The sequence below is a fragment of the Coffea eugenioides genome, chromosome 1 (assembly GCF_003713205.1).
Source record: "Coffea eugenioides isolate CCC68of chromosome 1, Ceug_1.0, whole genome shotgun sequence".
NCBI classification, from domain to species: Eukaryota; Viridiplantae; Streptophyta; class Magnoliopsida; order Gentianales; family Rubiaceae; genus Coffea; species Coffea eugenioides.
The window spans coordinates 46,527,355-46,541,490 of record NC_040035.1 but is presented as its reverse complement, the minus strand read 5'-3'; the positions used below and the strand labels follow the sequence as shown (position 1 = coordinate 46,541,490).

The following is a 14,136-nucleotide window of genomic DNA, read 5'->3' as shown; positions in this document are numbered from 1 at the left end:
GTAAAGTTTCTCTCAAGGAGTCATGATTACGACAAAAAGTTTATGATTAAATATAAGTTACACGTCTCTGTCGAAATTGCAGATTCAACTGGAATATGCAGTTAACATGCAATTTTCGAGTCTCATTTAGGTCAAAAGACCAATTAGAGCATTAGAACGAAAGTCTTGGATTGAATCCTGCATCTAAAATGGCAAGGATGGTGCCTGGTGTTGTTATGCAAATCACAACAAATCCAAAAAAAAGTTAATGAAAGCTGCTATCATATAAAGCAACAGTTGCAGTAACGAAACGATGCCCAGATTGAAAAGAAATGATTCTCTTGCATAAATAGCCAGCTGACAGCCTTTACACTTGTGGCAACGCACCACAAAAGATACGAGTTCGAGGAAATTAAGAATATGGTAAGAACTCTCACTCACTACCCTACATACCCTGTACTAGGAAATGGATATGGATAAACTACCTAGGGGAGACAAAAAAATAGAGTCGAGAGGAAAGTGAAAAAGCGAACAAAAAGAAAACTTATATGATGCCAGAAACTCTGAGGGAGGATAAGACAACAAATATAAGCCATAGGAACATAAAATACACTGAAGTGATCCAGGCCCAAATTTTTGGTCCTCCAAGCTCGGCACCCAGTGTGCGACGCCTTAATACCAAAACTCCGATACAGCCTACGGAAGTGCAGAAGAACACAAGCAAAGAAAAGCTAAGTCCGTCGGCATTCTTTATGCGCAGCGGTTCGTTGTATGCGATGAAGTTGTATATTGTATCAATGAGCCACGGAATACCAATTCCCACGTAGATGTTCACCGAATTGCTGCAAGAGCAAAGAACATTGAGGATGCAAGTCTAAAACAAAATGGAAAAGGAGAGAAAAGGAATCTATCATCCAACAACTTGCTCAAAACAAAATGGAAAAGGAGAGACAGACCTGCAAGTAATGTTTGCAATAGCAGAATCAGCAGAAATCTGCCGCTCAGCTGCAATCTTGCTTGCGACTAAATCCGGCCATGAGGTCCCACCAGCCAATGCTGTGAAAGCTATGACATAAGCATTTATGCCTGCACCAGGCATACAGCACGCAAGCATTATAGCTAAGAGGAAGAATCAATTAACACCAAGCACTAGATAGTCTTGTCAAGGTTATAACCTGTAACACAGCTTATTAAGTCCGTAAGTTGTGTCACAACATAAGCTATTCCACTTATGAAGGCTAAAGAACAAATGAAGGCAATCCACCCATGAGCAATTTGATACGGAGGCACAAAAGCAAACAGGAGCCTCCATGGAGCAAGAAGAAGCTGCCAGAAGATTCTAGCTAGCCGCAGGCACATATTGTTCAATTTTCTTGAGTCCCTTCTTTCCAACTGTTTAACAATAAAACCAACGACAAGGATGGAGACGTGTGAAGATTTCTTCATATCTTAAGTATGTCAGGAATTTTTCATCAAGGTCAACAAAAGGAATTACGGATTAACATAAGAACCAGTGCATGACCAGCTAATGAATAGTATAAGCATCAAGGAAGATATAGAGAGCAAGAAGTTATTATAAGAAAGGATTATATCAGGTAATTGTGCGCGCATATTAATTTTTTAGTTCGAAAGTATCATCCCACAGCTTAGAAGTGCTCATTCAAATGCTGGTTGTCATGATTATTTAGAGACCAGAAATTATTGCAAGCTTTGAAATACGTCCGTGTTCTCATTTTTCCTGTTGGTTATTATATGGCGCGATAAAAAACTAAATCTATAACCTGTTTGACTCTAGTCATTGCTTGGAGAGAGAGAGAGTAGCTGCTTAATTCATACTAAGACACACACCCATGCCACAGAAAACAAAGAGACTTATATGAAATGGGAGAGGCATGAAAAGGCTACCATATATGCCTCCACAAACTGCAGCTTCCAAATTGCAAGCACAGAAGGTTCTTCAAGAATTATGCCACTTTTCAAATGGTGAGATGAGGATTCAGAAACATCACTAGCGGGCAAGTTATGATATATGGGAGGACCTGCAAGTTAAACTTTCACAAGAGATTAATCAGAATGTAAATTGACAAAACGAGGAGATTGGATAAGATGTAAAATCCAGAGAACGAAAAACTTTAAAATTCCATTTAGCATTGATCTAAATTCATATTTCAAGATATATGCAGTAATAAGAAATCCCGCAATACTTCCTTGAAACTATCTCTTGAAATAATTCTCAAGTTATTATTATACCCAAACCATCACACAAGCACTTCTAGATAAAGTTAAATTCTCGAGATGTTCTGGGACTCCCATATTTGCAATTTTGTCCCTCTATTTGAGAATTCAGGACACTTCATTATCATGTGGAAAGGCACACTCTAGCTGCTTAATTTGACAGTCTGGGAAGCTGGATGTGTATTAAAATACAACTTTCCTAAGCAATCAGATTCAGTTACTTTTTGGTTTCAAAAGGTTTCATGATCTAAATTTCATGTGTGCTCAGAAAAAGCTTATGCAACTAATTGGCAGAAAAAGTCATCCAAATGAATGACGTAGTCTTATGGACAATTAAAGGTGAGAGTTACCTTCCATGCTCTCTGAATGCTTTAAGATGTCAACAATCTGCTCGCTTCCCTCTTCTTCATCCTTAAGGACTTCAGAGTACTCTTGATGGAACTTGTTCACTCGTCCGTATGAAATATTCTCAGCAGGCACCCAGTCGACTGGCCTCTCACTTCTTTCCCTGATACACCAAAAAATTTGGAATTTTTTCTGTTTTATACCATTGAACATCTTATATCTCTACAAGTATAGATATCATTCAATAGCATGGACAAAGTAAACTCAAAAGGCCAAAATGAGTATAATTGGAACATACAACGGAAGGGACAAATAGGGCCACTGCTTGTCTTGTGCATAGGCATGTGTAAGCAATAGCCCATATTGTAGCACTGTCAACAAAGACTCCCACAAAGTAACAACATTTGGAGTCCACACCTGCAAAGAACAACAAAGCTGAATCTTAGCACACAGGCAGTGTCTTTGGTGTACCATCTTAAAATGAAATTGTGAAAGAAGACATCAAATGCAAGTGAAAACCACAATCGTTTTGAATATCAGTCACACGACATTCTTGCATAGAAAATAAAATATTCTCCTTCACAGAGATTCCTGTTAAAAAATATATCTGTTTGCCCTGCTTCCAAATATGCCTGTGAAGTGCATAAGGTAAAATGATAAGCAAATGAACTTAAGAAAACTCAACTCACGCGCTAAATGCTCAACACATATGCATGAATTGAAGATAAACAGAAGGACCAGCACTGACAACACTAGCATTTCAACTTATTACAGAAAAAGAAATGGCACATACAAGGCTCATGCTTTGTTTAGAATGTCAAACTTTATTGGTAAAGTTAGCCTGTATAGTGACAGGAAAGGTGAAATCATTGATCTTCATCCCTATAACTGAAAACTATATTTAATACCTATCTTTCCATTCTCTAAAGAAGTAACTGGAATATGAATCTCTCAATTACAGCATCTTTCTTCTCTAGGTAAAATGGCGATTGCTGAATTAAACAGGTAACCTATTAAACAGTGTAGAAGGTCTGCTCTAAGATGTTCGCTTAAGCAAAAAGATCAAAAGCTCAATACAGAAATGAAAATCACCTCCAGTATGATGTAGAGCCAGATGTAAGCCCAAAAGGACCAAAAGAGCTCTACCAGCCAGACACCAAGATCAGATATCTTTTTGAGTTCTCCAGCTTTAGGAACAACAACACAGACGGCATGTATTGGAAATAGATCAAAAGCAGCTGAACCAACAAGTGTCCCAGGACCCAAACCTGAAATTTAAGTACGTATCAAGACAGAACGTAACAACTTATCTAGACTTAAATACAGACGGATCCCAGAAAACCAAAAGAATGAAACAGAAAAAATGAACATAAAATTTTACCACGAAAATTATAAAGGATCAGCATGATAACCAAGAAAGCAATTTGCGGTAGAACAATAAAACTTTGAATCAGGTCACTCACGCCTTCTTACCTCTTCACACTTTCGAGTTGTAACTCCTAGTAAGAGAAGTAATCGTGACCAGAACGCATACGAATGGAAAAAAGGAAAGACCAACCTCCAGCATATAGGTTTCCAAGATTTCGGATAGCATCAATTGTGGCTAAAGAAATTTGAGGGAAGCTAGTCCCAAAGGCCAGCAAACTGATGTCGGCAATGGCATAATTCCACACCTTTTCATATTCAATGGTTTCAGCCCCTGTAAGGGGATCTACCTTGACCACCTGCCGACTATGCTTGACAACGTTTTCCATTGATCGGAAAAATCGAGCAGTAATAGCTGACAGGCCGATAAAACAATAGGCGAGCAACGCAAAATACAAGAATGCTCTGGAGGTATTGCCCAGTACAGTTTCGTGATGGAAAAGCAGATAGGACTCGCATTTCTCATTCCCAGCAATCATACTGCTGCGAGAACCACTGTCGTGATAATAAACTCCTCCACCATGCATGCTACAGCTGTCACCGGTCTGATTTTGGGGAGCATCCAGCAATTTTTAGGAATCCCAATCCACGGCATTCACTGGATGGTTTTTTGTAATTGGGGAGTTGAATTTAAATAGTTTTGGGCTTTTAAAAGGTGAATCCTAAGGCCGTAAGGGATGCTGGCCTGGCGTTGAATTGGAGGCAGAGAGGGAGAGAGAGTCTAACATACTGCCGCTGCTTCTACTCGTATTATTAGTAGTAATTTACTTCGGCAGTGGGTTCAATTATTAGTGGCAATTTAATCAAAGGGAAAATGCACTTCCCATCCCTAATGTTTAAGGTGTTAACTAATTTCATCTCTAAAGTTTCATGCAAAACATATTTCAGCCTTATAATTTTTTAAATTTGACTAATTTCATACTTAAAGTTTCACACAAACACGTTTCATTCTCATAATTTCATAAATTTGGCTAGTTGAGGACAATTAATGGATTGCCAAGTAATTTAAATGGAATATCGTCACCTTGACCACAATATACCCTTTAGTGAACAAATATTAGATCAACAAAAAGTACAAAAATCTTTTCTTAAGTCACTTTTTCATTTTAGTACAAAAAAAAACATAAGAATTTTTTATTCACTATTACTCTCTTCTTAATCACAATTGAATAAGAAGATCCAAGGAAAATAAAGTCATGGAAAAAAAACAGTCCTACTATAGCCAATTGAAAAAAATATCAAATAACCCCACTACAACTAATTGGAGAAAAATATTAATGCGAAAGAATGAATGGTTTGGACTCTCATTTATTTCCAAAATTTTGTTTTGTTGCATCACATACATATGTTTCAATCATCTATTTATCTTTCAATTTATATGTTTTATCTCAAATACATCATATCACAATTAAAAAAACAAAAGGAATAGTCTCGTATCCAAAAATACTTGTTATTATTTCTGTAATTTAATCAATAATTGAATTAAGTATTAATAATACAATTACTAACAGGACGTATGATGATATTATGTCCAAATTGGTTAACAATCATTTAATTATTCTCAATTGGTAGAAATTATGAAACTATGATGATTAAATGTGCTCTACATAATCTTCAGAGACAAAATTGGTTAAAATTATAAAACTATGACATGAAATATGTTTTGTATAAAATTTTAGGGATGAAATTAATTAACATCTTAAATATTGAGGATGAACATTTTTCCTTTAATCAAACGAAAGTTGTTATCACCCACCACAACCACTTACTTTTTTTTTTTTTTTTAACAAAAAAAAAAAAACATGATTGGTTGGTCGCCACGTACAGCTGCGTATGCTTATATTGATTTGACGTTGCTGCAGCCTACATCTGAAAAACGCGAGGCACTTAATAAATTATGGACGTTCGGTTCGGGTCCCCCATCGCCGTCCCGTCCATAGTGGCAGCGTGTAACTTGACCAGCCATAAAAGCCCGTATCAAATTTCACGACTTTAGAGATTGATGATGACGTCACTCTATCTTTCTTCTTCTTCTTTTTTTTTTTCGGTTATGTGGGGATTATCCTTCTCTTTTTAATAACCACAACAAAAAAATCAACCAAAAGGAAAAATGTTGAGTGATTATTTTACTGGCACCGCCCCGCCTCCCCTAAGGTGGATGCCCGGTGCGACAGATCCCTGACGCGTTTTGTTGATACCAGCGCAGCTCCTCCTTCCGGAACCAGAGCATAGATGGAAACACATTTTGAACACTTTATATTTGAATGTTTACACGAGTTACTTGTAAAACTTTATGGATTAATTTTTTATACACTGACAATGTATACACTTTCATCATTGGATGTATGATATATAATCTAAATTTGAATTTGAAATCCAAATTTTACGTACGTGTCATATATCCAATCATGATAATATATACACTGTCAATATATATAAGATTTACTCAAACTTTATATCATATAATTATTTATCATGTATAAAACTCACAAAAATAATAATTCAAATTAAAATATCGCATTCCCTATTGTAATCATGCATAAATAGTTAAAAAGTAATTATAATTTATTTAAAAAGTGTTACATCATTCTAGGCGATTATCAGTAACCCCACACACTTCCGACCCTTCCTTGATCTTACTTGGTAGACGCATGTCAGCCATTGCATTGCATGTGTCGGATGCATCTCACCTTCAAGAATTAATCTTAATAAATCTCACCTTGAAATGAAAGAGTTAATCACAAGACAACGAACATGTCACAATAGGATGCATAATAAATGTGTTAAGATTTAAATTTTAAATTCAAATTAGGAGTTGAAAATTTGTGCACCCGAGTGTTTTTAGAATCATTTGATCCAAGCAGTTTAATCGGCTGGCAAAAGCAAAGCACTCTCTTTCCGGCCTTCTACCGCGTTCTGTAACTCTCTCCAGTCGAGCGTATGAAGATTCGGTCCACTCTAAATCATGCATGAGATGTTTCGATCAAACTGGAAGACCAGAACAAAACCCACCTACTTCCCAGCAACATTTAAGATGAAGCTGGGGGATTTTTTCTCAATATCTCGTATCAGATCTGGAAAACCTGATCCAAGCGGTTGCTCCGTCTAAACTCTACCGCGCCGAAGACACCGTTGGGGGAGTTTTAGTTTAGTGTCCGACACAAAGATCACTCATGCTTGGAGAATCCGGAATGCTCCTCTCTTTTGGTCCAGTGCCCCTATAGAGAGTGCAATCTCAAGGCATATATACTAGTAACGACAGAACTTTTGTATTATATCCATCACTTCAGCCATTGAAGCCTCAATTCTATCGCTTTCTAAACACAACCACCATAAAGAAACTTCATCATTGTTCAAGTGGACTTGAAACCAATCATGCCCTCACCCAACCGTATCCCTGTTTTTCTCTAACTCCGCATGCAGCTGTACTCAGACTGAGCCAGGACAGGTAAGCATGTACATATTCAGCTAGACAACAGCATTCCGTATCACCAATAAAAAAATTCAACTGACAAATGTTAAATTCAGAGCTTATTCCAAGGAAAGTTGACAACAATCATCAATTACTACAAAATTGATTAACATGAGATGCAACCAACATATCCAAAATGCCAAGGATAACGTGACAATAATACCATATAAAGACTCGAATAACCATTAACTCTCAATTTTAATGCTCAGAGAAAAGCCAAGCCATAGATTACATGTCCCTTTTGCAAGTAAACGAAACTTTTAAGCTGACTTAATAACTCCAACAGGTAGCAAGGTTACAAGAGTAACTAAAAAGAGGGTTCCAAAATAGTTGAGCCAAAGGCCAAAAACAAACATGAAATACCATCCAATTCTAAGTTCAATCTTCTTCCTCGCCCTCACCCTCGGCAATGTTAAAGTATCGCAGCTCGTAAACATTTCGCTCTTTGTTAGAAGCAATCACCCGAAGCCAATCCCTCACATTGTGCTTCTTCAGGTATTTCTTTGTCAAGTACTTGAGATACCTGGAACACAGAAGTAACAGAGCTAAAACTACAGCACAAGTGATTCGTTATCTATAACGTACATGCATAAGCGAACTCCATGCCGTCCTGTGCTAAAAAACTTCAACACCATGCAGAACAGGAGCCCACGAGAACCTTTATGTGTACAACGACATGTGGCTATTATCATAACCCTATGGTAAGCAAAACAAACAAATTACAGGAACATGAACCATAAAAATGACACAAAAAATCCTGAAATAAATCTCTCCAAAGAAACTTATTACTATAATACAACAGCGATCTGTTTCGCCATCATATTTATTCTATTTCCGACCATATAGAGGCCTGGGTTCCGAGTATTCCAAAGACCCGCTAGTCAAATATGCCAAGAACCAGAAATAAGGGGACATGTTGAATTTCAGCCAAGCAGTGTTAGTTAATAATAGCTTCCAAGGAAAAAAAAAATTCTAAAAACATATCTAAAATGGAATAAATTAGCGATGAAGCTTTTCGTTCCAAAATATCAAAGGGCGGCGAAGGCAAAATTACCGTTTCAACAAGGGAAACGCTGTAGAAATGGGTAGTTAAGCATACCTCTTGGAGAAGGCGGAGTCAGAGGTGACGGTAATCTTGCTCTTGTCACGGCTGACGGTGACAGAGTCGCCAAGGGCTCCGGCTTTGCCGCCGACCTTAATTCTCTCCTGAAGGAATTTCTCCAGAGACGCAATTTCCATGATCTTGTCTTCGACTGGCTTCCCGCAATCGATAACGAAGGTGGCCCCCTTTTTCTTCCCGCCTTTGGCTCCAGCTGCTCCTGCAACTCTGCTCATTTTCACTTCTTCTCTTTCTCTTCTCTGCAACTTTTTTCCCAAATAAGTACTAATCAGTAACCATCCATCGGATCTCAAAGACAACAAATCCTAATTACCTGATTTTTAAAAGCAATATTCGAAATAAGATGGAGAGATTGAGCGACGTCAGCAGCTTACCGAGCGTCAACTTGGGCGGACGACCGGCAGCGGTAGGCGCCTGTGTACGAGGAAAGGCGTGCTTCAAAGATTTCGGATGAAAATAACAAAACGGAAAATAGGGTTTAGGGTTATCAAATTGGAATGGTTCGGCCTAGACTTTGAAACCTATTTTTGATATTGGGCCTAAGCCGTGGTTTTGTATAAGGTCAGTTGTCTGGGCCATTCATCTATCGATCGTGGATATCTGGGCTCCCCATCTACTTTTGTTGCCAATTACTGAGAAAGACCAGGATGCCTAAACAAATGAAGAAAGCAAATCCAGTAATGGACCCAATTGCATTTCCTTTCAAGATGAGATAATTGTTAAATTTCAATATCAGCTCAAACACGTGTGACAAGTAATGCTACTGGGAGATTTTACGCTCTTTTCTGGGTATCATAATTTCAGGTTAAATTTGTCATTGGATAGTGAAATAAATAATCCTCATGATTTTGATCATTCAAAATGTAAATCACTTTCGTCATTATTAAGAAATATAAACTGAGGGAGCGATTCACTAGCGAAACCAAAGAATTGTCTAATATTAACACATAGTCTAAAATTTACCCACCTGCAACTCATGCTAAGGAAGGTCAAAGATCCAATCGCATGGGAAAGGTTGGATTGGATTAACTGAATCCCATTTGAATTTTTTAGAAAAGCCCTATATTGCGGCATTTGGTGGGAGCCAAGAATTGGCCTCTCTCCCTACCAAGACTTAAGGATTTGGTGGTGGCTACTAGCCTATAAACTTATGTTTATTCTGACCGAGTGACGATTGAAGCGTAAATATTTGTGAAATAGTAATAGTGCTAACATGGTTGAAATGAGTACATTCTTTTGTAATACACTTTCCTTGCTGATCAATAAAGATTCAACGTTGCTCAAATAGAAAAAAGAAAAATCCCAGCTGGAAAAATCTTTATTCAAGTTCAGCAGAAATAAAAATCCGTTCAAGTTCAACATGATATTGAATCTTACTTTTAATATTTTAGAGGGGGAAAGGAAAATATTACTGTAGTTTGGCGTTCTTAGGCTCCTTCGAAACTGTAAATCAGTTGTCACACTTGGGCCTTTACCAAAAAACAAAAAAGGGTTATGGTACTTGGGCCATTCGGTTGGGGCTATTGCACTGGGGTCTCATGGGATTAACGATACTGCTAAGTATTCTGCAAAATGCACCGCCAAAATTTGGAAGGCTGAGGTCGGAGTGAAATGGAGGGAGACATTGGCGGTGAGGTTCCCTGCTCTTCCTTCGCGGTCGACTCCGCCCTACGCGTAGGCACCGTAGGGAACATCCCTCTGCTTCTCCGTCCTCCTCTACTTGTGTGTGTATGTATATATATTCTTACTGCGATTATTTTTTTTTATTGACAAAAGAGGTTAAATTGGGCTGGTGCAGGCTGGGTTAATCTGGGGTTCTTGTACAGGATCGCTCGAAGCTACCAAATTAGGTGATTCTCAAATCCGTGCTGAATCTTCTTTACTTTACGGTTATGGAGTTCCAGTATTACTAGCTGAGCTTTTTTTTTACATGTCTACTTGGTTTAGGTCTAACTGGCATTACTCGTGCATCTTTCGTGGTAATTCCAACCCACAACTGCTTTCTATCTTATGTTACAACCATAAAAGTTCTAATCTAACTAGTAATTCTTCTTGTGCAAAAATTGCAGGCTAAGTCAGCGGGTCGATATGGCATTCAATGGGGTAAATGTCTCTTTTTCTTTAATGTTTCACACAGTGAACTTTCTTCATTTTTTGTTTTTCACACCACGTAAATTTTTAATTTTGTGCAACTACAACTTCTACGAACCGCTCTATTAGTCGGATGGTAAACACCCTTTTTCTTCAACTAGAGAAACAGCTGAAAAATGGCACTTCTTCTTGGCCAATAACACATGGACTTGAACAGAACAAGTGTACATGTATTAAGAAGATTGCAGCAGTAAACTGGGTAACCGAGGGACGGCTAGAAGGAAATTGAAGCAAAAGTATAGGAAATAGACAAGGTTGGACAATCATGCTTTTCACCTTCCATGCGAACCCTGAGCCGCACAGTAAACTTCTACCATCTTCTTCAAGGTAATATAGAGCTGCGATGGTGAAGAAGAATTACCGTTTCTTATGCTGCTTTAAATGAAGACAGGAATGCGTTATGTACCTACGCAAATTTTGCCATGACCTATGTACCCTGGACTGGTTTTGTTCGCGACAATATCTCAACTAAAATCGTCCATTTCCTCTCTAACCTTGGTGCTTTTGTAGACTACTTTTCCGCTGCATTCACTTCCATTAATTATCCCTGGTTGACATTGTTTTGTTGTCAATCTTGTTTACATTTACTTTCCCTGAATGCAATCTCCTTCTGGATTATTGGCTTAGTCTTCTGGTCTTTCTTTTTACAACAAAATTTGTCATTCACCATGGTGGAATTCAGATATTCAAAATGATACTCCTTAGACCTTGTTTGTGAACATGATTCACTGTTGTCTATTCTAGGACTCTTTGCTACAGTTTTATCTTTTACTCGCTGTGGACTACAGAGATATCGCGGGCAACATGATTGGGTTAGTCTACTAGCTCGGTTCTTTATACTCTTTTACTTGTCTTCAAGTTAATGGATATTTTCCAGTTGATTAGTAGGTGTAGCTTCTCTGCTGTGATGCCTCATACCACATTTTGCAATTCTGTCCCACTCTAAAAGGAGCTTTTCATCTTGAAACATGAATCAGCTTTCCAGAGCTATTTGTGCAAGATTTGCGCAGTTGATCCTGAAAAGGTGGGAAAGACTTTCGAGTGACTTAAGTTAGGTCCACAAGATATCCAACTTAAAGGGAAAAGTTTAGGAAACATATCGTTTCACTATCACTCTCTTTGGAATTTAAATTGTAGAAGATATTGGAATATTTAACCCACTAATGTTAGAGGGAAGCTTATTGTCAGTAGGATATCTGGTTCATGTCCTGTAATTTGTAAAAGGTGATGTCAGTAAAGAAAGTGTTATAGGCATGCATGAGACTTAAAAATAATAATAATGAGAATAATAATAATTTAGTTGTTTCCAAATCACTTCTACATGTTGGTTTATTCCAAAGCATATTGGGATCATGCTATAGGTAACTCGTTACTATCCATAATTACTAAGGTCATTTGTGTCCTGACACTACATTCAGGGCCATTACATGAACAAATTTTTGAATTGTTATCTACTAATTACCCATATAATGCAACCTGCTTACTGTAGAGCCAATAAAAGTCCACCTCTTAATGGGCTAGGATCCTGTTATTGTAGGTTTCAAAAACTTCTAGATTCAACTCTCTGATAATGAAACTGTGGGAGGATTATAAATTGCTAAATCTGGAAAGTTCATATACTTCCACAAAGCCAAATGTCTCTTAACAAAAATAGTAGAACATTGTTTCTTGTTAAGAATTTATGCATGATTGTTAGCACAGGATTAGCTATGTGCAGTGAAGGAAGTTAAAAAAAAAAAAAATACAAACATACACGTGCACGTGTACATGCACAAAATAAGGGCCTACTAGTTATCTTTTTTTTGGCGGGAGTCGAATTTATCATCACTAACTTATCTGTGCTACTGTTCACCCCTGCTAAGACTGCCATTGGAGGTATTGCAGCACAATCTCGTAACTCTTGTTCTCTTCTTCTCTTTTCACGAAGAGGAACAGAAAGATTTTGATTACTGTCCCAGATTCGAATTATGAGAAATGGAGTAACTTATAATGAGCTGGCTGGGGCTAACAAGAAACAGTTTTCTTTAAATATTTTCTGGCAATTGGTCACAGATTTTGAGGAGTAATGAAGTTTCCTTCTTTTAGTTACATCAAAAGATGTTTATCGGATTATTCTTATTCTTGTTTGCTATTTGTATGTCTGGAACAGATGACAAAAATCCTGGACGTAATTTATAATTATTCAACTTATGCTTGTAGGTGATACATTGAGATTGAAATTGGAATGTGATAGTCTAGATGGAGTGTATTTTGATCTTTGAGCATGTCCTCAAATGTGATATGATGCTATGGAACAGAAGAGTCTTGTAAGCATCTGAGATTTGTTATCTAATCTTTCTCTAGGTAAATCCTGTAGTTGCGGGTGCTGTAGCTGGGACAGTTATCGGTGCTAGTGCGCGTAATTGGAAGCAGGCTGCTGGAGTTTCTGGCCTTGTTTGTGCCTTGTATTACGCTGCTGAAGATGCCACGTGATTTTAAGATGTCTGGTCTCAATAAAGCCCACAGTAACGAACAAGATGAGACCACATTGTTTGCAGAAAGATTGAGCGAGTGCATGATCTCATTAGATGAGCTTAGGCAAACTTAATTCTGTCAGGAGAACATTTCAATCCTGTGTTTGTTTGTTAGTATTTTCCAGGCTTCTTGAGGGAATTTGGGTGGAAGGGTGCTTCTTTATGTTATTTTGTTAGCATCTCTGGCCATAGTTGATTCTGGTGAAACATGTATAGACAGACAATGAATTAAGATTTTAAGGGGAAAATGGTATGGTTTCCAGTGTAGATTTGTTTTGATGGAAACCAGCCTCTGATTAGAAGGCTAGATTTTGAAAGGCAGGAGTTGTGTGGAGTAGTTTTGTAACCTGCTACTGAGTGATAAATCAAGGCGGATGCACTGTGGTTGGACTAAATTCATCCAATCCGTGTCACGGTTGGCGGTGATGACATGACATGGGTTTTACATTTGTGGATTTGTACTGGTGTGGAATTTGATTTGGGTCGGAATATAACATGGATTCATTGTGTCTGTATGAGGAGACAGTCTAAGGTTATGCAACAACAACCAGAAAATGCAGATGAATATGGAAAGCCTCCCTCGTCCCATCCCATATGGTGAATCATCAAATTATCTATGATGAGCGTCTTTCGACCGTCAGAAGTCCCTCCCGAATCCACAATCGGAAATGGGCTCCCATGGCCTGAAATGCTAACAACGTCAACGCATGTGTTTGTTTGGATCGCAATTATCTAACTAAAATTCATTTATTTGTATCAGAAACATATTTTTCAATACATTTTATTTTGTATAGTCATTTTTTTTTTATCTCAAATACATCACGCTACAAAAAAGTGATATAGTAATTTATTATTTCAAATGGTCTCCTGTCCAAAACATTTCTCTCCAAAATTTG

At 37.7% G+C, this 14,136-nt stretch overlaps 3 protein-coding genes across 9 annotated transcripts; 1 reads left to right on the top strand and 2 right to left on the bottom strand.

Moving 5' to 3' along the window:
* Positions 1-301: 301 nt before the first annotated feature.
* Positions 302-4,701, bottom strand: LOC113755330 (magnesium/proton exchanger). Its single transcript, XM_027299384.1, has 8 exons — positions 4,118-4,701; positions 3,652-3,827; positions 2,858-2,976; positions 2,565-2,722; positions 1,885-2,018; positions 1,155-1,371; positions 936-1,065; positions 302-821 (listed from the first exon to the last, which is right to left on the bottom strand). The coding sequence occupies exons 1-8, from the start codon at positions 4,509-4,511 to the stop codon at positions 524-526; spliced, it is 1,626 nt and encodes a 541-aa protein (XP_027155185.1). The 5' UTR covers positions 4,512-4,701; the 3' UTR covers positions 302-523.
* A 2,885-nt stretch (positions 4,702-7,586) lies between these two features.
* On the bottom strand, positions 7,587-9,062 carry LOC113748962 (60S ribosomal protein L22-2-like). 3 transcript variants are annotated; one of them, XM_027292583.1, is made up of 3 exons: positions 8,951-9,062; positions 8,556-8,815; positions 7,587-7,979 (listed from the first exon to the last, which is right to left on the bottom strand). In XM_027292583.1, exons 2-3 carry the CDS (start codon positions 8,789-8,791, stop codon positions 7,835-7,837), a joined length of 381 nt encoding a protein of 126 aa, XP_027148384.1. In that variant the 5' UTR covers positions 8,792-8,815; positions 8,951-9,062; the 3' UTR covers positions 7,587-7,834. The 3 variants fall into 3 exon arrangements, with proteins under 3 accessions (XP_027148384.1, XP_027148376.1, XP_027148390.1); XM_027292575.1 differs by having other exon boundaries at positions 8,556-8,821; positions 8,951-9,061; XM_027292589.1 differs by lacking the exon at positions 8,951-9,062 and adding an exon at positions 8,890-8,912.
* Positions 9,063-10,112: 1,050 nt separating this feature from the next.
* LOC113748929 (outer envelope pore protein 16-4, chloroplastic) lies at positions 10,113-13,639 on the top strand. Of its 5 annotated transcripts, none has more exons than XM_027292542.1 (6): positions 10,113-10,304; positions 10,375-10,426; positions 10,524-10,552; positions 10,646-10,679; positions 11,472-11,539; positions 13,071-13,639. In XM_027292542.1, the coding sequence occupies exons 1-6, from the start codon at positions 10,188-10,190 to the stop codon at positions 13,197-13,199; spliced, it is 429 nt and encodes a 142-aa protein (XP_027148343.1). In that variant the 5' UTR covers positions 10,113-10,187; the 3' UTR covers positions 13,200-13,639. The 5 variants fall into 5 exon arrangements, with proteins under 5 accessions (XP_027148343.1, XP_027148351.1, XP_027148365.1 ...); XM_027292550.1 differs by having other exon boundaries at positions 10,115-10,298; positions 10,524-10,555; XM_027292564.1 differs by having other exon boundaries at positions 10,116-10,250; positions 10,524-10,555.
* The last annotated feature ends 497 nt before the right edge of the window (positions 13,640-14,136 follow it).